This window comes from Anser cygnoides, chromosome 4 (genome assembly GCF_040182565.1).
Source record: "Anser cygnoides isolate HZ-2024a breed goose chromosome 4, Taihu_goose_T2T_genome, whole genome shotgun sequence".
In the NCBI taxonomy this organism is placed as follows: Eukaryota; Metazoa; Chordata; class Aves; order Anseriformes; family Anatidae; genus Anser; species Anser cygnoides.
In genome coordinates this window covers 48054604-48080213 of record NC_089876.1, presented here as the reverse complement: position 1 = coordinate 48080213, position 25610 = coordinate 48054604, and the positions used below count along the sequence as shown (strand labels likewise).

The 25610-nt window shown below is 39.0% G+C and overlaps 1 protein-coding gene across 1 annotated transcript in view; it reads left to right on the top strand.

Moving 5' to 3' along the window:
• The window catches only part of DCHS2 (dachsous cadherin-related 2), a 103256-nt gene that overhangs the window by 53603 nt on the left and 24043 nt on the right, over positions 1-25610 (top strand). Inside the window, exons 5-13 of the mRNA XM_066996550.1 lie at positions 6806-7042; positions 8009-9028; positions 10384-10571; positions 11372-11471; positions 17542-17699; positions 18705-19545; positions 20201-20440; positions 24538-24672; positions 24917-25126. Of these exons, the coding sequence (XP_066852651.1) occupies positions 6806-7042; positions 8009-9028; positions 10384-10571; positions 11372-11471; positions 17542-17699; positions 18705-19545; positions 20201-20440; positions 24538-24672; positions 24917-25126 (3129 nt within the window). The remainder of the gene's footprint in view (positions 1-6805; positions 7043-8008; positions 9029-10383; positions 10572-11371; positions 11472-17541; positions 17700-18704; positions 19546-20200; positions 20441-24537; positions 24673-24916; positions 25127-25610) is intronic.

Genomic DNA, 25610 nt, shown 5'->3' with positions numbered 1-25610 from the left:
TATGACAAGCAGTCAGTTCAGCATCTCTAGGTGTTTGTTTTTTTTTTTATTTAATATGCACTGTAGGAAATGCATTTTGAGGAGCTGAATGTTTGATTTGACAGTTTTCTGAAGAATATACAGCAAATATGCTTGTGGGAAATTTGAGTTGTTTTTTTTTAATGTTGAAATTTAACATGGGAGGAAGAAAATCAAGCAAAATGTTTTATTTGACTTAAATGACAAAAAGAAATGAAATGAAGCAATAGCTTCACAAAGTAGGTGAGGAATTGTAATCCCTCATAGTTTAGCGATTGATTGGGTCACCAATAAGACCTACTGCAGCTCTTCAATTGCTTTGAGCACCATTGGATCCGTTAGCCTTCAGGCAGGTTTGCAGTCACCTGAATAAAGCTAGAGCCATAGGGCTTTATTTCCCTTAGTATTTCTGTAAGTGTTTCAGGCAGAGTGGAGCATCTTCCCTGTTCACATTAGCTGCAGGTACTGGTGGCTTCAGTGCAAATGCCCTGGCATTTCTTGCTAGCGGGGGGGCAGCCTGTTGCCTTTTAACTTGTTCAGAGTGCTGCTGTCTGGCTTGCAGCTGGTGGGAGCACAGTCAGCTTGCTTTGCCTGCTCTTTGTTGGGAGCCTGTTAAATGAAACACTCCGTTTAGAACCAACTTAAAAGCTCTGAATAGGTCTGATCCAGCTCGTATCTGAAACCTTTCAGATACACTCTTAGTCTTGCCTACCTTCGGGATTCTACCATCTCTCTTGAAATCAATAGGCAATTTTTCTAATAAATAATTAAAAAAAAAAAAGATATAACCAGTGGTCTCAAAAACTTGCCTTTGTTAAACTCAACTTCTTGAAATCATTAGAGGTGGTCTCTTTTTAAGAGCATTATGAATTTTATTTTTTTTGTGTGATCAGTGAGCACCGTTTTAGGGTTGTCCCACACCTGAGAACGTTTTACAAGGGATGCTTCATAAGAATCTGCTAGAGAAGGGACACTGTCTAAAGCATTCCTGGTGCAGGGGGATGAGGCTTCTGTAAAGAACAAATATAGATATGTGACTGATAAAACTTGAGTCAGTTATTTACTACAGAAGCATTAAAATACTGAATACTTTCAAACTTGAAATAGCCCTCTTATTCACTGAAATTCCAAACAGTGTTTGTGTCACAAAGATTAAGCTTTTAAAAATAACTTCCTATAAGCTGAAGCTGTGTGTATTGATGCGAATAGACTGTAAATAACACTGTAATTCCTCATTAATTCTTCCCTTTCCCCTGACAGTTATTAAACTGGCTCTTCAAATAATGTGTTCTGCAGGGTGTTGTTATGGTTACCATCAAGAATGCAGCTTCATTTGAAATGAATAAATAAATAAAATGTTTTAAATACAGGTGAATGGCTAAAGATTGAATCTAAGTGTGATGCTAAGATTAGAGGATAGGCAGTGAGCCAGACAAATAGAAATGTCAAACACTCTTTTTCTCCCTAGAACAATGCTGTTTTTAATGTTAGTGTGAAGTCTGTGTCCCCTAACTGTATCTGCCTGTCCAAGGCGAATTTTCTAGTGCAGTTCTTTGCCACATGTGAAGAACAAAGCTGTACGTGCATGTCTGTACCAAGAAGTTAGCGTGACGGGTTGGGCAAGACATACTCCCAACAGGTCAGTGGGTCGGCTCCACCCTATATGTGGTACTGAACAGCAGGTTCAACAGCCAGCTTTGGACGTGAATTGAGGTGGTGAGCTATACATCCCTTTTTGCCATCTGCTTGCTGTCTGCATCCTAGGATATGTGCTGAAGAAATATGGCCATCATCTGCAGTTGTTAGGGCATTCAGCTTTGTGGTCTTAACATTATTGGTTGTTGTTGAACTTTATTCTTCTTCCTGCGTGCTGAAGTTGCCTTTTTTTTTTTTTTTACTCCATGAACAATAAGAAAAAATAGAAGCTAATTAAATGAATACACATTTCTATGTGATCAAGACTACGTTACTGAAGTTAGTCTGTCCTGATTTATATCTTTGCCTTTTCAGTGTTTGACTAGTGAAAGTTTTTTTTTTTTCCTACTAATGGCTATAAATGTAGAGCTGTTTTTTGTGTTGATTACTTGAAGACCCTGTGGAAAAACAACTACATTTTCAAAGTGGTCAGCTAGAGGCTTACATGGAAATGCTATTGGAATAACCATCACTGTTTCCTCTATACGAAATATGACTTTGGTGAGTGAGCCTACTTTGCTGATCTATGCTGCTGTGATGTTAAGACTGAACATAGGGTCACGGAGAAGATCAGGAATGTATTTTAACAGAATCATTATATGTGGCCCCTATCTCCTACCTTTAACCCTTGAGAAATAGCACACAGCAGCAAACCCACCTGGGGAAGCAGAATGCACCTCTACAAAAGTAAGTGCAGCAAAATCAAACCCAAGAGGAACTTTGACGTTGCCAGAGAATGGCTGGTGCCACAGAGTCCTGTCTTTCACTACTGTGTTTGCATGTTTTGGGCAAACATTAGCTTTGTTTCACCTTTGTTTGTGTATAGGCACAACGTGGAGAACAACTTTTTGGAAGTGCCCTAGCACATGTCATGAGGGAGGAAGGGTGAAGCAGGTCAAATAGTTGGCACTCATGATTTCACCCCTCATTAGTGCTAGCTCTCACAGCAGTATATTGAATCCCTGGATTGTCGTAACAATTTACACTAGCTAGTAAGCATAGATTGTCCTGCAGCAAAATGTCTTTAACTCCCAGTGTGGCTGTGCTGAGCTAACCTGCCCTGGTGCAGAGCTTTTCTGAAACCACACCTTGTAGTGGCAATTGCCAACATGCAACCAGCATTGCAGCTCTATCTAAAATGTGTATGCAGATCACTATAGGCATTCTCTGGGACATGTTTATGATTTATAAAAGTTCAAATCCACAGTCAGTCACACCCATGAAGATCTATTCAAGAACACAGGCTGGATGATGACATTTCATCTGGAATTTAATTATATAATTGCTCACCTGTGAGTCAGAATTGATTCCAGCACACTCTCCTGCAGAATGAGGAATTACCAAAGGTAAAATCTTCAAGGCAGTGCAATAATATAAACAACAAATTTTAGAAGTGGGAATTAAATGTTATTAAAGACAGCAGATAAGCCTGTCCATATATATGGGAAGCCAAGCCATAAGGAAGGTGCCACTTCTCAAAGTAGAACCACACTTCTGTCTGTGTGGTCCCACACAGGGTGCTTTGGTCTTAACGAGGCATTCCTCACAGAGGAGCTGTCTAACCACTGCGTTGTTCCCTTTCCATCATTAGCCTTCCTGGAAGCTGTTCTTCATAATGGAAGAATATACTTGTACCATAGCAACTCAATTATCTTTTAAGTTCTCTGAAGCCACAAATTCCAGGCTGCACATGACTATGGTAATAATAACAATAATAACCCACTGTCTTTTCTTAATCACAGAACGAGAGAGAGAGGAAAATTATGACTCATCTGCAGTCTGTTATTTAGTGGAGGCATACCTGCTGAGTTTTGTACACCGATGTGTGACTTATGCAGCTGGCTCCCGCCTTGTGTATCTTATGGTTTAGTCCTGTGGGCAAAGACAGAAGTCTGTGCAATGTAGTACCAGGAGTTCTCCCCCACCATGCTTCAGGAGATCAAATGCACCTATGTTGGTAGCTCTTTTTGACCCAAGCAGTCATGGCTGCCCATTTGAGCCAGTCTGGGATTTTTACCTAACTAAATAGAAAGTAGAGTCCCAGGTGCTGTTTATTTCTACAGCTTCTTTCCCATTAAACAGTCATCATAGAGCTTAATGTGTCATGTTCCCTAGCATATGACAGAGCTGTCTGAAACGTCTGTATAGGTTATAATCCATATCACCAGACTCAAAGCTAATCTCTAGTCATACAAATACTGAAACAGAATGTATATAATTAAAACTCAAAACAGGTTATACAATTTCCAACATATTATAGTTTTGAGGCTGGAAGAAACCATCAGGAACACATACTTTTTGCCTGGAGTCTGCCGCTTGTCTTAGTTCATCCTTGGTCCTGAAAGAGAGGACTGAGTTGCTGAGATATACTTGCCTCTTCCCTCTCTAGGGCACAGCGAAAGCATGAAGAACAGGAGCAAAAAAACATTTTCTTTCTTGACTGTTTTCTGTAGTAGTCTGAACTGTCATGGACTGTGCTTTAATCTGTGTTTTGTCTAGGTCAGCAGAGAAGTAATTTTGATTCTGAAATATTTCTGTTCCACAAAGTCATCATAATTCCAGGACTGAAGCAGTTTTTGTTCTGATGTTCTATATGTTCTGATTCACTATTTATTGCTTTTAGAGTAAGAATTTCAACATGATGCATTTCTGTAGCAGTTTTCCCACTCTTCACATATATCTTGAATATTCCAACATGATATTTTTGGCCTTTTCAATAGAAAAATATCTAATAGTGAATTGGTCAAGTTTGTAAAATACAGTCCATTTGCTGTCAAATTAAATGAAACTATCAACAATGTTTAAAATCCATGCCTATACATTTAACCTCTGGGAAAAGAAGGTTAAAAACCTTTTTCGTTCAAGCCACAGTTACTCAGATTACCTCAGGAAATGCCAGAAGTTTATGTCCCTGGAATACTACTTTGTTAAGCTAACTAATCGTAAAACCCAATCATCAGAAGACCAAAAAAAAAAAAGGGCCAAAATAAGGTTTACTCGTGGAATTGCATCAGTTACTGGCCTAGGAACTGGATTAGCAATGAATTCTGAATCTATCTAATCTATCTGTATCTTTTGAGTTTTTACTGTAGTTTGTCACACTGGTATAAGTGTCCTTTGTTGTTAGTGGAAAGCATTCTTCCTTGATCATGAAGACCCTTGCATGTCAAGACACAGTTTGTTATTATAATGTCCTGGCAGCATAATTGGAATATATTCTGCATTCCAATTTGAATATTTGTAAGGATTTAATGCATTTTCCATTATTCTACTTAAAAGTGCATTGTAGCAAATTAAGGTTGTGGCTTCACACTCAATTTTCAGAATATATATTGTAGTTGAATCGTTCACTGATTCTCCTAAGGCAGTTTGAGTTGCATCTAATTTACCCCATTTGACAAATAGGACCACTCAATAACTAGCATGAATGCCAAACATCATCCCTACTAAACCTGTACTGAGAGCCAGGAAGTTACAAAGGTAGCTCAAAGCTTTGAAGTTTGGTTTTACTGAGCTGTTAGAGGCTTTGTGATCTCATCAGTTTCTACAAAAAGCAGTGGCACCTTCTTAAAAATATCCATTGATATATAGAAAGTGGTCCCTATTAGCTGAATTGGTTGAATTTCCTACAACCTCCGTACTTAGAAGCTCACTGCTATTTTTACATTTAGCGTACACTTAATAATAACTCATTTATTGCTAAGAAGAATTTCCTTGCATTTGGTCACCTCTCATCTTCATTTTCGTATCTAAAACCTTACTTTGCAAATGTCTGTTTGTGTTGCGAATTCTGTGACACCCCCCCCTACCCCCCCCCCCCCCCCAAGAGTCTTTGAATACTGAGGGATTTTTGTCCTCCCTTCAGAACAGGTGGAAATGTTCTCCTTCTGCTCAGTGATAGAGAAAATGCTGGACAGCAGACAAACAAAATAATGCTAATGCTCACTAGGGCCTAATTATATTTTTTTTCATTCCATCTTTTACCTGGCTGAAAGCACCTGGTCTTTAACTGTGTGCCACAGTTTATTATTTAATTATACAATTCATTGAAGTAATACAATTTATTGAAGTAATAAACATACTGTGATCTGCTATATTGCCCTATAATTTAGTGTGCTGCCCTACGTTTTTAAGTATTTTGCTCGCTTCATCTAGACCAGACGTTTCAAAGTGCTCTAAGGTTTAATGTCTTACTCAGTGTTTTTGTATCTTCATTTATAAATCCTTAATTTGTTTGCAAAGGACAATCATTAACATGGAACAATAGCAAGTGGTGAACCATTATGAACATCCCATAGAGACCTACATTTCAGATGTAATTGTCACTACTGAGACTGATGTCTTTGCTCAGACAAAGCTTTCTGTGAAGTTTAGACAAGCTTTTACTGCAGAAGATGGGCCAGGATTGCTGCCTTGTGCATGCTTTCTATCCATACTACCATCTTAGGTAATAATAGATGCTAATGTAGATGTGGGCTTCTGTAGTAATATACAGAGTAGCTGAAAATCGTGCATAATTATCTGATATTACTAAAGACTTATTTTAGCAGTCAGAGGAGAATGTATTTGGAGACAGCTAGTCTCATTCATCAGAGCTAAAGGATGAAAATGTATTTATTTTGAGGAAAGCACTTCCAAAGTACTGTATTTCTGGACAAAGCATTGCATTTTCTTTTCAAAGAATTACTTATTTCACGTAGTTTAGACAAAACATAATTGGTGGCAGCTTGCAAATTCAACAGACCTTAGAATTTACCTCAGAAAAAGGGTTTTTTGCCAGAAACTTGTGACCAGACAGCAGGTGATTGCTTCCCAGATAATTCCCACAGAGCCCACTGTTCCTAAGATTGATATTCTGGGTACTCAACTGCCTCCTGTGTGGATGTTTTATATGGGGACTTAAGATGTTTCTGCAAATCCTGTTTGAAATAAAGTTACTCATTTCTCAAACTCTTGAAAAGCTTTCTGTCAACATTGTCTGGTCCTCTCTTAGAGCACAGGTACCTGTTGAAGGCATTTTGACATCCTGCTAGATTTGGCAGAGTGCATCCTTAACTTACTTTATTACTCTTTTATTTCTGTACGGTTTCAGGAATTATTTACCTGCTCTCAGCCCTTAGTCACCTGGCACACTCTGCACTCTTCCTGACTGTTTCTGCACGTGATGGAGGCGGTCTTTCCTCTGCCATCAATGCAGCTGTCACAGTACACATCCTTCAGACCACTTTGGCCCCTGCCATATTTGAGAAATCCCGGTATGCTTTTTCTGTCCCCGAAGATGCTCCTGAAGACAGTCTGGTTGGAACTGTAAAGGCCAAAGAGCCCCCAGGTAAGCTGTTAAATCATTAGTCATGGAAAAAAAAAAAAAAAAAAAGAGCAGTGCTCATGAATAGTGAGTATTCAGAAATTTCAAAGAATCTACAGGATGTGTTGCCCCCTACTCCCCCCCCCCCCCCAATGGTGAAGTCCAGACGAGTGTTTATGGGGCCTTAAAGATATATAGGTATTTGTTTTGTTCTTTTTTAATGCTTTTAGAGGGAAATGGGTTAACCCCTGCCAAGCTCCCGTCATAAAATACCCTGTCCTGAGAGCCATATATAATTGTTTTTTATGCAGAGCAGTAGGAGCCATGAGTCCATGTACCAGCTTGGTGATGGATCTATACATGCAAGTTGGTAGAGGCAGAGGTTTCATATAATTAGTCAGTTCTTCTCCTTGGAAGGGACAGGATGTTGACCACTGTCCCCAGAGAGGTAGCAGCTGCAGGGCAGCCTTGTCAGAAAGACTTTAGATAGCTTTTGCTTTAGATAGCATCTGATGTACGCCAGTTATAGCAATGGCCATCCATGAACAGTAAGTTCAGTAAAATACCATTCTTTCAGGGAACTGCTACCTGTTTCATTCATTGCTGTAGTGAATGCCTGGGTATAGTGAAATTATTCCCTTAAGACTAATTTATAGGGGCTTTTTTCTGTGCTTTAGATCAGAGAAAAACAAGAGGCTATTATACTATTTTCTCTATAGAGTTTTATCATACCAGTGAGAGGAAAAGCAAACAGTGCACAAATGGGCAAAGTATATACACTCAGATCAAACCTGTGCAGTATTTATTTTACTGAAGGGCTCCAGGGACGGGAACAAAGAAGTATATAAAGCTTAAGAAAGTCAAACATCTGTGTAGCTTACATCTATGCTGCTGATTTTAACAGCATGCCTTCTTCACAGCTGTTCTTACCAACTTTTATGCTCTCACTTTGTTGTTGTTGTTACTTTTGTTTATTATTTCCATTTCTAGATTCTGTAGAAGTGGTTTCTTATAGAATTTCCTCTGGTGACCCACAAGGAAGGTTCTGTATTGACCCCCAGTTTGGTATCATCCGCACCAAGAAAAAGCTTGACCACGAAACCCAGTCTGTTGTGATGCTCATGGTTCAGTCACAGTTGGGCAACTCTCCTGTCTACAGCAGTACCCAGGTCAACGTATCTGTGATAGATGTTAATGACAACCCTCCGGTATTTCTTACTAAATCTGATAAAGTAATCATTTCACACACCCAGCCTCCTGGCACTGCTGTCTACATTGCTCATGCAGAAGATAAAGACAGTGGCCTAAATGGGGCAATCAAATACAGTCTTGCAAGCAATCAGTCAAATGCATTTAGCATTGATCCAAGCCTTGGAGTGGTAAACCTCACCAGGACAGTGTTTGAGGATAAACAGCAGGAATATACTCTACGCATAGCAGCTGAAGACCATGGAAGTCCTCCTCTGAGTTCTTTGCTGTTATTGACAGTGGTTGTTGAAGAGCAGAAGATGGGCCCGACTTTGGTTTTTCAGAACTTGGTGTATCAAGTAGAAGTCAGTGAAGCTACTCCTCCGGGTGCCCAAATCCTTCAGATTCAAGCCCACTCACTTGATCCACACGGTGTTACCTACAAGCTGATGTATTCCTTAGAGTCTAGCACAGATTCTGTTGCATTTGGAATCAGAGCTGATACTGGCTGGATTTATCTTCGGAAACGTTTGAACTATGAATATGCACAGTTACTAAGTTTTAGAGCCCTGGTCAGCACCTCAGAGGATGAAAACTCCATGCAAAATGCAAGTACATCAGTAATAGTTAATGTCCTGGATGAAAATGATAATTCCCCTGTGTTTATGCATGAGAGCTACTTCTTCAAAATGGAAGAAAATCCGGTCCCCAGGGGTGTGGTTGGCACTGTCACAGCTGTTGACAAAGACTCGGGAAGAAATGGACAACTTTCCTATTTCCTCCTGTCTGATGGAAAGTATTTCAAGATGAATTCCAACACAGGTAGCGTTTTTATGATTTGTAATCTGCCTAATATTGCTTTTGGAAAGCAGCCCTCCCTAAGGGAATGGAAATCGTGTAAAGCTTTCAGGAAGTGCTGTGAATCTCGGGTTGGTACATGAATATTCTAACTAAAAGCTTCAAAATTTGGGGAGTGAAATAAATTTAATACATGTTGATGAAGGATAAACTAACCCTTAGTATCTGATTTTTCATGGCTTCATTCTGACCACTTGGTTATAAGTTCTGACTGTTCCAAATTAAAAGAGGGAGTTTTAAATTATAGCTTCAATAGATTATGAGGAACTTAATTGCCTGTGTTCAAGTAAAGTTGAAAAATACAGATCAGCCATAAGTAACTATAAGGGTGACTATAATATTTGACGGTTAATGCTTTAAAACATTTGTGAAAGCTTCTGCAAGCTACATCCAAATGGAGTTCATGTTGTACAGGCTACCACAAAAACAGTTTGGCTGAGAGAAATTCTTCACCACACTGTGTACTCTGCAGTGAATCCCAAATGCCTTGTGTGATAGATACTATATTCACACAGTGTAACGATGCAGAACACAACACTGAAAGCCCAGAGGAGGGGAATCCAGTAAGGAATGTGGGTGCTATAAATAATGCAATTAGGCAAAACATGTAATGAGCAAAAATCTGACCATTTCCCATGAGATTCTGTTCTCATGGGCAGTGAAGAGGCTCTTGTAGGATTTCTTTCTATAAAACTCAAAATTTTCATTTCAGAGCATGTTCATTGAGTGCATTTATGGAAATTTAAAGGCAAACAAAGGAATTAACGAAGATCATCTTAATATGTGATTATCTGTGTGAAGGACTTTGGTCATCCGCAAATCTTCGGGTATATAGAGTATGGCTGAGCAGATGGGGACAAGATTTGGTCAGATTTATTTACTGGGCTTACCAAAACATGTAGGAGACACAAGGCTTCCTGATTAACTCACAGATGTTGTACTGAGAATTTCCTAACCCAAGGGCGTAGTAAACGCTGTTTATCGGTAGTTAAAACCCCGTGCTCATAGATTATCTGTCCTGAAATGTGATGAAGAAAGGGACAGGTGGATTTGTTTGGAAGGTCAGTATGTCAGTTTGAAATGTTTTGCACCTTTGCTTGGGGCTACCTAGAGTATGGCAAAGAATGTAATGTAGTACTAAAGTACAAGCACACACTTTCATTGACAAAACACTTCTATGGGTTGGAGCTTGGAAAACTGTGGTTTGGTATCAGCAGCAAGGTGTATCAAAAGACATATCATTACTGCATGTCATAAGAATGGTGCTAACACATAATAATATGTAACTCCCTTTCTCCCTCATTTTCTTTGTCCCTCAGGTGAAATTATAAACTGGGTTGCATTAGATCATGAAAAACAAGCTCACCACCAGTTAACTGTGCTAGTGACTGATCATGGGTCACCACGCCTTAATGCCACAGCAACTGTCTACATTTCGGTGACGGATGTCAACGATAACAAGCCTATCTTCCCTCAGGTTGCACCTGGAAAAGAGCTAAGCGCCAAGGTCTGTAGCAGCCCTTGGCCAGCCTGTGCTGCGTAGTTCAGGGCTTGTTCTGAGCACCACCCTGTGGCAATAGCTCAAACTGTAAATGGGGTTTCAGTCTGCATTCTGGACAGTCTGTGCTTGGTGCAGTGCATGCGGTCAGGCTGCTACCTGGGTGCGCTGCAGAGTGAAGCAGTCGGTCACAACGAGACGTTATCCAGTCTGCCTGGCCAGCACGTTGCCTGCAACGCCTGATCTAACTGAGATTCAGTTAAGGTTAATTAATTGAGACTCGTCTACCAGCCAGAAGTTTTTTGATCAATGTGAAATGAATAATTTATCACCCTAAAGTATTTAAATTGCCATTTTGCTGTAGAACTGAAAAATCATTAAACAGAAACAGTATAACACCGAAACAGAGACATAGCAGATTCTTAATTTAGACCCTGGTATATTTGGGACTTTCAAAATTTGCAAAATGATTTTCCAGCCTTGTAGACTGCTAGATACAAAGGATGTGTATATAATTTTGTTTATGCATGTAGTAGATTTTTTTTTAATTTCTGACCTCCAAGTCTGTTATATTAATGCATATTTTTGAATTAGCAATATATGCTATATATATATATATATGCAGACAGTAAAAGGGGCTTGCTAGAACTGCATTAACCTTTTTCTGAAATGTTATTTGCGCTGACCGTAAACATCACTAAAATGTAAAACATAGCAGCACTAAACTTTTGTGCTAAGGGAATGAATTTGTTTTAAGGCTCACTGTTACATTTGTGTTTGTAAGTTATTTATAAATTGCTTGATGACAGGTTTTGGAAGGGCAGCCATCAGGAACACTTATCACCACTATCTTTGCAAAGGACTTTGATTCTGGGAACAACGGTGTTGTACTATATTCAATAGAATCAGGTAAGAATTTAAAGTGGAATTCATAAGCAAAAATGCAATGAAATAGAGTTTTCAAAGTGGCATATATACACGCAGGATTTCATGTCTCTCTTGTCTCTGTTAGAGTAATGGTGCTTGTGTAAATAGGAAAGAGGACCATTATGTGTCTAATTAAGCATCTCTGGAGGCATGAGGAGCTTCCTTCTTTCCCTTCCTTCCCCACTGCCCTGTTTTCCCAAGGGCTTGGTTGCTTTTGTGGCCAGCCAGAGAGCATTCACCTGGCACTCACAAAGGATTAGGATCATGATCTTGTACAGTACAGTTTAGTGTTTCAGTCAGTTGTTTAACAACAGAAAGGAAAGATGATCTCCCTTTTCCCATGACCAACTGAAAATTTCCTGCTAGAAGAATGGTTCTTGACAGTCTGAGACAGGGATCAGAAGGATCAGCAGATAATCTGGGCAAACAATGAGGCTTGTGGTTTTTAGTTCATATTGCACCCTTTTATTAGTCTTGTGTTAGCCTGACATAGCATAGCTGCTTAAAAACACTTCTCTTTTTTAGTTTTTCCCTAACTCAGATGTGTAGCACCCAACTTTATTGGCAGTGGAATCAGTAGCAGAGTAGTCCTAAATGAGAATGTGAGCAGGACTGAGGCATGGATATTGGTAAGAGACATAGATGTCATCTATTTTTGTCAGGTATCACTTACTGCATTTTTACACAAGGGAGACTTCCATCTGCAAACAGTGAGGAAAATGTCTCTTCCTCCTGTTTTAATTTGTTATTGGTTCAAAACAGCAAAAGATGCCAAGAACTGAACTTTCTTTTATTTTGTACTTGCTCTATTTTACCAGCTTACTGCAATCAATGTCTTTTAACCTTGGTGTATCATTGTGATAATTTTCACATTCAACACACTGTTTCATCAGAGAAAGAAAGCATTTCCAATATTTCTGTCTGCTCAGCAGGTTTTCTCAGGTGTTCTTTCCTCCTTAGGGAGAATGCAAATGGGTGCTCAGTTGGTTTAAACTCATTATGATTACTTGTCGCTGCCGAGTAAAGAACAAAATACCATAAAGCTACTTTACTCCTCGGTCTTTAAGGGAAAGGGAGTCTGAAGCCTCTTGCCAAGGGTGAAATTACTGAAAGATTCCTATGGATTATGTTATACTGTGTCTTTATGTACCCTTTGGACTTCTGTGGGGTAATGGAAGGATTTTAAGATCCAAAATTCACAGGGGCCAGAGAGCTAACTTTGCTCTCATCCACCAAGAGATGCTTAAAGAAATGAGATGTTTAACAACTCTATTGAAAATTTTGCAGTTGAAATGTATTTAGGTAATCAGTCTTCAGTTTTTTTGCCATATTTTTATTGCATTAATTTGGATACAATTGACCACCTCTTCCAAAGGGATTTGGAAGAAAAAAGGAAACTGCAGAATGGGTAGTATCCAACCCTTTGTTTGGTGGGTGATGGTCCAGCAGCCATGGGAAGTGTTCTTAAGGGGTCACTGCCTCTCTGCAAATCTCACTGTATCCCTTCCTTCAAACAGCACACTGGATTTTCTTATGGCTTCTCTGTAGAGCCAGCAAGTCCCCTCTGTGAGAAAGAATTCAAAATATAAAAATGACTAGCAACACAAAATACGACTGGTCTTGTAAATGCTGTCTCTAGCAAGGACAAAAGGATAAAAACAGCAGCAAAAATAAACAACAACAAAAAACAATACTAAAATAGCTCTCTAAGTCTTGGAACTAGATATCTTTCTGATAAACAGATCCAGAAACAGCTGAGCTTCTCTGATACTAATTTTTGTCATTGTTTTTGGTTGGCTTACAGCCTTGAACATCTGCTCTTTTGTTTCATGGTGAAGTTCTTGCCTGGTTTATATTTAAAATAGTATTTTCTAGTTTGGAGACACTGTTCAGTGCTAAAATTTGAGGAAGAAATATGATTTGATTTAAAGCCATATTTACTAAACACAGTTATCGGGTTAATTGGAGGACTGGAGAAAAAGAAATACCTTAAAGAAATGTAACAACAGATAAAAATAGAAACAATAGATTAAGCTATGCAGGCGGGCTAGTAACAAATGTCAGCAAATTATACAAGCAAAAATCTGTAAAGTAAAAAATAAAGAAATAAAAATGTTGGGAGGAATCAGCTTTCAGAGTGTGTTTCCTTCAAAATGCACTTCCCTTTTCCAAGATAATGAAAACAAATCATCCCTACACGTTCACATGTCTGGAAATACATGATCATATGGTCATACCCCTCACTTTTGTAGTATCACTAATTACCTAATTCAGAAGGAAGTAAATCCCAGCTATGTTTGTTATCCCTTATGGTCGCCTTTATGACTGTCAATAGATTATATTATAGCCTTTATACCAGAAACGAGCCTGTATTTATAGTGCATCATAAATGATTGCTTGTGTGCTAAGAGTAGCACAGGCAAAGTAGAGGCTCTTACGATTGCCTTTGGATCTATTCTGCAAATACGTTAAAACTTGACCACTAGAGTGCTGTGAGAAGACTAGTTTGCACTGCTAAGACACAAACTGGCAAGTGTTGAATGTACGTCTGTAGACAAGTGAAAAGCCAATATTTGAGATTCACTCCAGGGTGTTGTGTAAGCACCATGTAGGGAGCATTCCTAGCCTGGTGGAGGGCTACATTTCTGCAGCAGCCCCATGGTGTTCAAACTATTTCAGAGCCATGGCACTGCTTACCTCTTTTCTATTAAGAAAAACAATTTTAATTTTATCTCAAAGGACAATGAGATGGCCAAGGCACCAAGTATTTTAAAGAATATGTAAAATACGTTTCTTTGGGAAATTAGGCAAAAATGTATGTGACTGCATACTGAGGTTGCTATTTTGGGGGAAAAATCTCATGCTGCTTTCTGTCTGCTTTTTGGGCCATTTTGCCTGAGTGCCAGTCCTCCTGGAAGGCTTGAATGTTCTCCCGAAGTTCGCAGCCACACATTGCATTGCAATATTTTTGTCCAAATTTGCGGATTCTGTGGTTGTGTTTGAGAGCACAGAGTTGAATAAGTGCCTGGTCTTTGGAGAACTCAAGTGAATGAAAGCCTGGTGGACAGGTCAGGCAATGAAGAGTTAGAAAACCTGAGTGAAACAGCGTATTGGTTTATTGGCAGGTTAGAGTAGAGTTAAAAGCACAAGAAGAAATTGTGGTGGCATTGGAGTCTAGTCGCTGACATATTTTTCTGTTCCATGGTTTGTCTGCTCTTTTCTATCTCTTTTCTGATCCATTTGTCTCATACTTCTTTTTTTCTTTATGCATAAAGGGAAGCCCTTAGGATGTATGATAAAAGGAGCAGTTGCCTAATTCAGGTGACTTACAGAGATGAAAGTTGGGCAAATGTTTCTGGAAGCGCAGGGAGCATGAGCTTTTAGAGAAACAACTCTTTGAGCATAAAACTTAAAACCATCTTTTTCATTGCTTTGAGCTCCCCAAAAAATAATGTGGAGTATTTGGAATGTATTTAGAAAGTGAGCAAGCAAGGACTTACATCCACTTGCTCTCTGTTATCTTGGGCAAAAGTATTTAAAAGTGATCTGTCTGTTCTCTTAGCATGTGTCATCTGTTAAATCAGTGGCAAAACAAGATTGGCTGTTTAAGTAGGCTTTTGAAATTCAGAAATTGAATAAAATGGTTTAGCATCAGAATATAGCATAAAAGGCTGTTTAAGCTGTTTGTAGATGAAGGGAAATCCGTTGCATGGCAAGATTTTTTTTCTTGATAATTTTATTTAGAATCAAATAGCTCTACTTTGAAATCGTCCATGAGGAAAATAAAAAATAGACTGATAAAAATATTAGCAAAATAAAACCGAGACATTTCAGCTTTGAATGTCTTAATAGTGCAGTACCAAGTAAAAATATGAAAATAAGAAACAATTCCATAATAGAGGTTCTGAAGGGCTCTGGTTATACAGTCACTTTCCAACGTGAGCAGACTGTCTTGTTACTGAAGTCTCCAGCAAAATGTGCTAAATTGATGGTTTCAAGCAATTTTTGGATTTTAGGAGAATGATAGTCTCTAATGAGTAACACTACGGTAGTTTCTTTTCTGACCAGTTCTTTTATGTTATTCAGAAATGTAAATTCCTTTCTCCTGTGAGATAAGCGTCAGCCCTCCTGAAGCTCTGTATGATGCCTGTTTCAGTTGACCTTAACTATATGCTCTGTTACTTCAAATAAAAAAATGGGTATTGGTGTTTATGGTAGAGATACTGACGATCCTCAGTTACTGCTGGAGCAATGGTGAATCCTTGTAGCTTCTGTCTCAGACTGCAGTTATATGCAGTATTTCTTGTTTACTGGTATTCTTTTTTGGCTCAATTTTGTAACTACAGATCTGTTTTGATAGAAAAAAGAAGGGAATGGTTTTCATGCACTTTTGTTTACTGTTTTGTTTTTCGTGTTAGCTCTCACTATCAATTATTTTAAATGTCAATTTTAGCAAAATGTTGAAAATATTTGCATGCAATTCACATCGTGTTCTTTTTTTCATATCTCCTTTGCTGTTTTTCTTAGCTGGGGTTTTGTGTCATGAAATACTATATTGGACAAAATAGCATATCTGTGTATGTAGATGTACTGTTGGGACCTAAAACTGAAAAGTAACCAAAAGCAATTTATGAAAACAGTAATGTGGCAGCATTAATATTTTGAAACTATTGCAATGCAGAATGTGAGACTGTATCATTCAATGTAATTGTCACTACATATTGCTTCCTTTTGTTGGCAATTTCCTCATTTTGTTCCAGACTGTGAGAGTCAACCCAGAAGGGACTCGTGGAGCATTAAAAACCTATAGTCAGTCAAAAATAACAGAACAATGTTAGAAAAAATTATTTGTAGATTGTCAAAACTCTGTTTTCTAACTAGCAAGCTCAGTGTTTGTTCAAATTCTACAGGTGCAAGTATTTTGCAGTTAGAGACAATGTTATTGGGTATATGAATGAACACTTATATGGGCAGCTAACTAATTTTCATGTGCAGATTTGGAGAATATAAACAGCTTCATGCTCGCTTAGGTGCCTATGGAAATACAGGTTTTTTATGGATGTCTTCTGTACTACATCTGCATTGAATTTATTTTTACCACAGTTGCTTATTAGAATAGCAGCTGTTACGCTACATGACTTTGTTTAACCCACCAGCACACCTTATTAAAAATTGATGTAGCAAAATTGTTTGTGTACTATTTTAAGAGAGAAGTGGTTAGGACAAATTTTGATTTTCTCGGTTTCTGGTAATGTACATCAAATACTAGATATTTTCCAATTTTACTAAAAACTGGAGAGTGATTTCTATTGTGCTCCCTGAAAGTGGAGGAGAAATTGCAAAGACCTATTTACTCTTCTGTGGTAGATTTTTTCTTTGAAACTGAAATAAATGTTATATGATGCTACTGGTAGTAATTTTAATTAGAACTTGCCAGTTATTAGCGTGAAGCCAGTTCTTGGTGATGGATGAAAATGCAATTTCCAATATTCACATTGCTTTGGAAGAAATCAGTGTAAGATGCTAGTCACCCCCAGATGTCTCCCTGTTCAGAGCAGAGGCAGGGCAGGCTGCATCACCGTGATTGCTTTGTTTTAGGGGTAGAGGGGTCTCTTTGCTGACTCGTAGTCCACCAGGGATGTGAGCCAGCTGTGTATTCAGCACCACCTAACTGACTCTTCATGCCACTTCAGAGAAAAAGACTTTCTCTGGCCCTGATTGCCAACTTAGGTTGGAAACAGGAGTGGCAGTCCTGGGCTGTCTGCTGCACTCCTGATGCACACACCATTAATGTGAGCAACATCAGTACAAAAGTGAGCAGTTGCTTTTGTATTCCACGGTGTTTCTCTCTCTGAATTTTTAAATTTAGAGTAAGCAGGTTATAATAATTATTATTCAAATTAAATTCAAATTCAAATGGCTGCAGCAGTTCCCTTTCCTTTGTGCCCTGCTCCTTCTTACTCGTTAATTAAATTATCATGTTCAGTGCCATGGAGGCACTTGGCAAGCTGAAGAGATCTGTAATAACTGATACCCATTTTTTCCCCTATAGAAGAGGGTGCAGGATGCTTCCAGATTGATGCTGTCACTGGGGAGCTGAGAACGACCCAGTTTCTGTCATATACTGCGAGATCAAACTACAGGATGACAGTCACTGCCAGGGATCAGGGAATGCCTTCCCTTCAAGGACACACTGCTGTTTCCATCCAGGTACTTGTTTGTATTGTGCCAGTAGAAAAACTATGCTGCATACTTCGTTCCTTTAAAATAATAACAAAATAAAAAAAGCAGTCTGGGAAGACTTTAGGGAACTAAATTGAAGAAAGGAAAAATCTGGAAATAAGTGTATTGTCTCAATTTTCCTTAGTCTAACTGCTTTTCTGTTAAGTGAGGAAATCAGAGGCCAAATTCATTTTGATTTGTTTTGAAGACACAATATTATGGGTTGTCCTGCAAATAGATCATGATTGTGCTTTAGTAGGGGGTCTTTATGAACACTGGAAAAGAGAAGGTAAATATCCGGGTAGGCAGAATGAAAAGCAGATTTCAGGAGGGATTGGAAGTGGGACAGATAGAAGCTAAAACACCTGTTGGAGTAGATGTTGTTTCTCAGCTATATTAATATCTTTTCTGAATTCTCTCTCTGTGCAAGGACAGCTCATTCGCTTGTGCTGATTCACAGTGGGCTGCTCTGCACAGGAGTGTGAAATGCAGCCTGTGCTCTTCCTGCATGCAGGAGGTCTGCCTGGCCACGGCCCTCTGCACGCTCCTCTGTCACAGGTTGAGTGTCACCTGCTCTGTGCGTGTTTGGCAAAATGTATAGCATAGTACCCCGTGCTTCCTTGTCCAATCCATCTGTGTGAGTGCTGAGCTGCTGTCCCAGGGAGAAAGGCAGCTGAAGTGCTCTGGAGCAGGGGCAGAGGTACCAGTGTTGGAGGCTCCTGTCTTTGGATGCCTGCAAATCAGATGACGACAGACTATCTTGTCCCTTATTTTTTTTCATATGGGAATGAAAGAGAGAATTATGGAGTGACTGGCCAAGGGCCGTTTGAACTCTGCTAGAGCATGTCAAGTTTGTTTTCTGGCTTTCAGGCATAGTTAGTATAATTACATAGTCACAAACGATAAATGATTAAACTGTCAAGAAAATAATTTTCATTACACTACTTCTAATAACAATGGGAAAATATGGCAGTCTTTGTGCTTTTGTTATAGGTAATCCCACTTCCCCCAGGGAGGCCTGTCTTCTCTCAAGATTTCAAGCACTTGGTCATACCTGAGAACTTTAAACCTGCACAAATATTGACTTCTGTAAAGCTGCCTGGTAATCATCTGGCAACTAACAGGAAATTGTATTTTAGTATCGCTGAAGATGTTGATGATGTTCATTTCGAATTAGATAGTTTGACGGGAGACCTTTTTCTTTCCAAGGAACTTGACTATGAAACAGCTTCACACTTCCTTTTACAAGTTCTTGTAAAGGATTACAATAATAATCCTCCACAGAATAACACCGTGTTCCTCAATATTGATGTAGAAGATCGGAATGACCATTCCCCATGTTTCCAAGGTGACTTCATAGTGATTGGCATAGAGGAAAATGTACCTGTTGGGACTCTGGTTTACACATTCAATGCAAAAGATGGAGATGGCAGTTTTCTAAACAGCAAAATACAGTATTCTGTGGAAATGAGTAGCGTGGCTGAAAATCCATTTCTTATTCACCCTTCGTATGGCACCTTGGTCACAGCATTTCCACTGGACAGGGAGATCACTCAGTCTGTGATCCTTACAGTGTCTGCCACAGACCAGACAATAAACGTGGCTGATCGCAGGCTTGATTCCCTGACTGCAAAAATTGTTATTCTAGATATCAATGACAACACTCCCAGTTTCATGTCTTCATCTCTTTCCTATGTCGTGGAGGATGCGGAGGTGGGTTTTCTTGTGCACCGCATAAATGCAAAGGATCCTGACGAGGGAAGAAATGGACAAGTTACATATCACATCGTTTCAGGCAATGAAAACAAATCGTTTATATTGGATAAAATCACAGGTACTGTAACTTCTGTCTACAGTCTGTACGATGTGCTTCTCAGGGTCATATTTGGGAGTATATACAGTGCAATACTGAAATACCACATTACTGTGGTACTCTACCCCAGGTGATGAGCATGGTGGTGCTACTTTCAGTATGCATACTCAGTGAGACTCAGCTCAGAAATTTATGCATGGCACTGTGACTGTGTTGTGCAGATGTACTGAAATGCCTTCCAGTAGGGCACTGAGGGAAGCAGGGAAAAAAGTGTGTGCAATGAAATACTTCACTCAGATTTTTACACAATGCATACTTAAAGCATGTATACGCAGCTACATTAATATATGTAGATGCTATATGTAGAGCTGCTAATTGTAGAGCTAATGTGCAAAAAGAAAATAAAGCTAAGTAAAAACTTTAAGCCAAAAGTTAAATAAAAATAAATCTCTTAGCTTCAACTTCACTTCAATTTCCATGAATCCCAATTTTCCCTGATGTCAAAATGAGTATTTCTGGGTGACTCCAAAAGGAATGATCTGCTCCAAAGTCTGGAAGCCTTGCAACAGTGGCACAGAGTGCCCTGCGCTGCTACACTGAAGCCGTGAGTGCTGGAACAACTAGCATCCTAACCTGGAGCAGAGCACTTCTTTAATGATTCCTTTCTTTATAACAGGATTCCTAAGTACAGCCCAGCTTCTGGACCATGAGGTTCAGGAGCGCTACAGTCTGATGGTCATGGCTATTGATGATGGCAGCCCAGCTCTCTCTGCAACTCAAGTTCTGACCATCGTTGTTCTTGATGTGAATGACGAGAGACCAATATTTCTGCAGCAACTTTATGAGACTGCAGTTCGTGAAAACCAGGATCCAGGGGAGCTGGTCGTAAAGGTAGAAGCTATGGATAGAGACACAGGTAATTTCAGTCCCTTTGCTATACATTTCATTGTGAACACTGTGGACTGATCAAATCTTGCTGCCTGATTAGTATATTAAATATAAACTGAGTGCTTGGGTGATGTGGATAGCTCAGCATGCTCTAGATTTCATGTGAAAACAGTCGGAGTATTCTGTTTATAAGTCAGAAAACAATGTTCATCTCCATTAGAGTTAATATTTGAACATTTTGTTTCTCTCCATCAGTTTTGCATAGTTTTAAAAGTTATGAGATAGGGTCCTGGTTTTGTAAGAGAACCAGTAAATATGCACTAATCTCTTCTGACCAGAGAGGGGCACTGTCATCCAAGATTTTCCAGGTAGCTGAGCTGTGAAGGAATTTTGGAAACCACTCTGGATTTCAAATACGATTTTACATACCTAAAAATATTAATGCACTGCTTTTCAAACATACACGAAATGGATGAGTAAAAAGGGTGGTTCATAAGCTCACAGAAAATGGTGAAATGTGAGAGAGTCTTTGCTGAGCAAATAAAAAACTCCATCCAGTTCTTCAACTACCTGTTCTTTCGGAATATCTGAAATGCATGTGATGCTACAGGTGGTCTGTGTGCTGGAGATAATCATACCTTCAGGAATACCAAGCACAGCATATGCAGTTGGTGTAACCTGAAGCAGTTGCCCAGAGTTTGATTTGTAGTAAAATAAAATATGAGAAAAGAATTAAACTTGTGGATATTGCTGCAATTGTCCTAAAACTTGTCTCAGCTTTGTGAATGACTTTCTCTTTACCATGAGTTTGCTTTCTGCACATCTTGAGAATGGTTTAAGATTGTGCTATCCAAAAAATAAAACTCTTGAGCAAAATCATCTTTCGTCTCCCAGTAAGATTTACCATTTTAAAGTAGAGCACATACTGATTATGAAAGGCTGATGTGAGATGCACAGCTCAGCAGAGATGCTGTATGGGAGAGCTATTTCTCCACAACTATGTAAAGTATTTGGAAATTCGGAAGGAGTGGGTAGCCCTGTATATGAACATCTTCATGCCAGTTGAGCAGCATTACCGTCTGCCTCTGTCTCCCTCACTCTTCCATGTACTTTCTTTCCTTTGCGCATCACTCTATAAAAACAAAGGCTGAATTTGATGTTAAAAATTGCTAGATAATATAGAAAAAGAATGGGAATTTGCTTGAATTCCTCTGTCTCCTTTCTCCATCCCTTATATTATTTTATCCCACCTTTTGTGGGAAATACAACAGAAGGGAAATTTTGGGAGCCATTAGTAGGAGGGAGCGCGACTGGCTTGGCAGGGTGGAGAGGAAGGGCGCTCCAGGTCTACCAGGTGGCATGTGGCCGGCCAGTGTGCACATGATGGAACAGATACTTGAGGCTGGAGCAGTGTTGGAGCTAATGGATCCTTCCTGTTTTGTTTGTTTTTTGTTGTTGTTGTTGGAGGTGTGTGTGTGTGTTTATTTTTGTTATTATTAATTATATTTTAGTTTATAATTTTTCCAGTAATCAGAGTCGTTCTGTTGTCTTTTTCTCACATTTTCATGATTTGGCCCAATCTCATATGTATGTTGCAGTATTGTTCCAAATACTGAAAATGGTGCTTGTAATGTAAGAAAAGATTTATATAGGCGCCATACAAATATAACATAAGTAACTTTTCTTATCCTTTTGGGACATAATTTTTGAGTAAGACAACTGCTCTCATGGTGTTCTTTTTTTCTTTTTTTATCACATTTTAAACATCATTTTTATTTGCTCTTTAAATTGCAATTCAAATCTCAGTAATATTTCCAGTCTCAGAAGAGGACTTTCCTTCCTGTATTGTTTCTTTCACCTCATATGTTCCCTGACTGACCACGGGGAGGAATGATGGAATGATTTTTACTGACAATTGCAGCCATCATCAACCGTTTGGTTTCATTTGTTTCTCTACTTTATGTATTATCTGTGAAGGAAAGAGCAAGCAGCTGTCATCTACTTTGTGTTTGACCCAAGCTTTAAGGTCACTGCCACTTCAAAAGGTCTTTTGTGGAAATCACTGCTAAAATTTTTGCCTGTACAGATTTTTTTTTTCCCCACATAGATATCCATGAAAATTCTTGTTCCACTGACTCCTATCTCTAGCTGTACTTACTGCAACCCTGCCCTTCCTCATCTTATATAAGTCTTCTACACAGTGTGGGAGCTCTCTACTTGCCCCAAGGCCAACATCTAGCTGTGTGATGAGAGTAAACACAAGTCTTCAATTGGTCATTCCAGTTTATAATGTCAGCCCCCCAAAATGTGACTAGTAACCAGTTAACCGGGAGGTTGGATTAAGTGCAGATGTGTCAGCTGCTACGTCAAGCCCATGGCGCGTGAACGCATAGAGTCATCACCCTCCTCTCTTGGCAGTATACAGGCATGCATTTTTTTCTGTCTGTAGCATGTTGGTAATTAAGGATGGATAAATGCAGACAAAGTTGCAAATATCTTTTTAAAGGTAGTTGAGAGTTGATAGACTGTTGGTAATATCAAGTTTTCAAGATACTCTTCTTCGTTGTCCCTACAGCCATGATTTTCCTCCTTTCTTCCAGAGAGCTGGAAGGATTTCTGTAACTCATTTTTTTTGTATTTTCATGAATACGTTGCTTCCTTGAATTGGTTTAGATGCGAATAACAGTAATAATTCCTTCAATCAAATTTCAGTAGCATTGTCAACTACTTAGCAAAGCTATTCAAAGGCAAACAAAGGCAGTCATGGGCATCAAAACTGTAGAATCTGTTTCTTGTCTCACTTTGGTGTTTCTCCATCAACTCCACTGCAGACCATCCTATTTTCTGCTGCTGTAGCTGACATCAAGGATGCAGTGTTAACTCGGAATAGCAGTTATAGTATTACCAGGAGTACTTTAGTTTTCCGGGTGCACTAACTGTCTCTGTGTGACCAAAAGATTGTTTATTGTGTGGAAAAAACAAACAAACAAAAACAAAAAAAAGTATTTGCATGAAACAGAAAAATGTGTAAATGAATGAGCACAGTTGTACAAGATGTGTGGTTGCTGCCTTTTAATTGTAATGTAGGATTAAACTCATTAGCGATCTTGTAATTGAGATTACATTGTATTTTCCTCTGATGGGTGTTGAAACTACATGAAATATGAAATAAATTATAAAATAACCATAACTCATAGGAATGTGGAATCCCATTTCTTGTTCAACTCAGGCAGCTTTGGAAGAAGGAGTTGTAAAAGCCTGTACAGTTTTAGCCTAGTATTTCCTAGAGAAGGACAGGAAGAATAATATTTGTGTACTGTATACAAATGGTAGGTGCAATTAGGAACAGATTGGAGATGGCATTCAGAAAAACATTGAGGGAGGGAAAATCTTTAATCTTCCCTTTTGGAAATTCTACAAGACTTCACAAAGGCAAGCAGTATGATTTCAGAGGTTGGCTACGAGCATGAACAGTCTAAAAGGCCTGAGACGTGCTGTGGGAATGTCCACCAAGTTGGCTTTTGTGTTGAAGACAACTAGGAAATGCCTACCCTATGAATCCTGATTGGACTTAGGCACCTGCCTGCTCAATATTACAAATGTTTACAACTTGTGGGCATGCCAAGAAGCAGATGCTTTCTCTGGATGTTTATGCTATTCTGTATCATACTTTATAGAGATGCTTGTATTGGCTCTGAGTGAGGAAACTGGAGAAACAGAGCTGCCAGACAAGCCTGGTGCACTGCCTGACGTCCTGTTGAGAAATAATTAATTACCTCAGGGAGAGCACAAGACAGATGCACAGATTCCACGATCTAAGCTAGTGCTGTATTACACCACAACAATATGTGAGCTTGCTTGGAGACTTGCCCTGGATGCTGAGAAATGCTGCTGGGGTCACTTTGAGTGGCAGGCAACACATTAGGTACAATGCAGCAGCTGGACAAGCATTTTGAAGATCCAATTTTAAATTTTAATCTCTTATGCTAATGAAGAAGCAGTTAATCATTGCATTAAAAATAATAATTTCATCCATAATCCATTTCCCAGAACGTGGGGGGAAAATAAAGAGAGCATGTAAGGAGAGTGGCTGAGTTTTACTAACACTTCTATTCTGCTTTTAAGGACGAAATTCCTTGCTTCAGTATGAAATCTTTCCAGGAACTGGATCTGAAAAATTTAGGATGAACTCAGAGAATGGAGAACTCACAACAGCTGTATCACTGAACAGGGAAACCCAGGAGTTTTTCAGCATTAAAGGTAACAGTGTGAAATACCTGGGACTGCTTGTAAAATGGGAGGTGAGAATGGAATTGGTGTTGCCGTCATCATTACCTTCACTTCTTGCCATCTGGATTAGATGGAAGTGGTAGTGTTTTGAGGAGCAGGAGAGTATGTGCACTTTGCATAACACAAATAACTCTAGTGCTCTGATATTGCTAAAGAGTATCCCTTGTTGCACCTACCCTCTGTACAAAATTTGCTTTCTGTTTTTTAACCTTAGTTTTGGTTCGAGATGGTGGAACTCCCTCACTATCAAGCACAGTGACAGTTATCTGCAAAGTGCTGGATGAAAATGACTGCTCTCCCAAGTTTCTCTTCCCTGTTTCTGAGATTCATATTCCGGAGAATCAACAGCCTTCAGTAGTCTACGTTGCTGGGGCTGTAGATATGGATGCAGGCAATAACGGAGCTCTAAGATACCAAATAATTGGTAAGTTATACCCTATCATTTTTGTTAGTTAGTATAAATTGGGAAGCATATAAACAGCAGTATCCAGGTTTTAGACTACCTCCTGCCTTGTCCACATCCTTCTTTTATGTAGAGAGGAAAAAAAAAAAATCTTTCACTCCTTTGTCAGCATTAATAAGCCCTTTTCAAGCACACTTTCAGTCTGTTTTCTGGATTTGAAATAGTACAGAACAGAAGAACAAAAACAATCAAATGCTGGAAGGAGGCATTTATCACAAAAGCATAGTTTTGTCCCTGTTGTAATAGTTGTGGAAGTATTGAATGTAAATATACCCTTGCAAGTAAGTACAAGAACTAACTGAATTTTATTATTTTATTATTTATTTTATATATTTATATAAATTTTGTTTCTTGAGAGCTTCTTTCACTCACCAATTAAAGTTATACTTAATTTTCATGTTGCCAGACTCTCCACATGTCCACTATGCCAATGTAAGCTCCACAG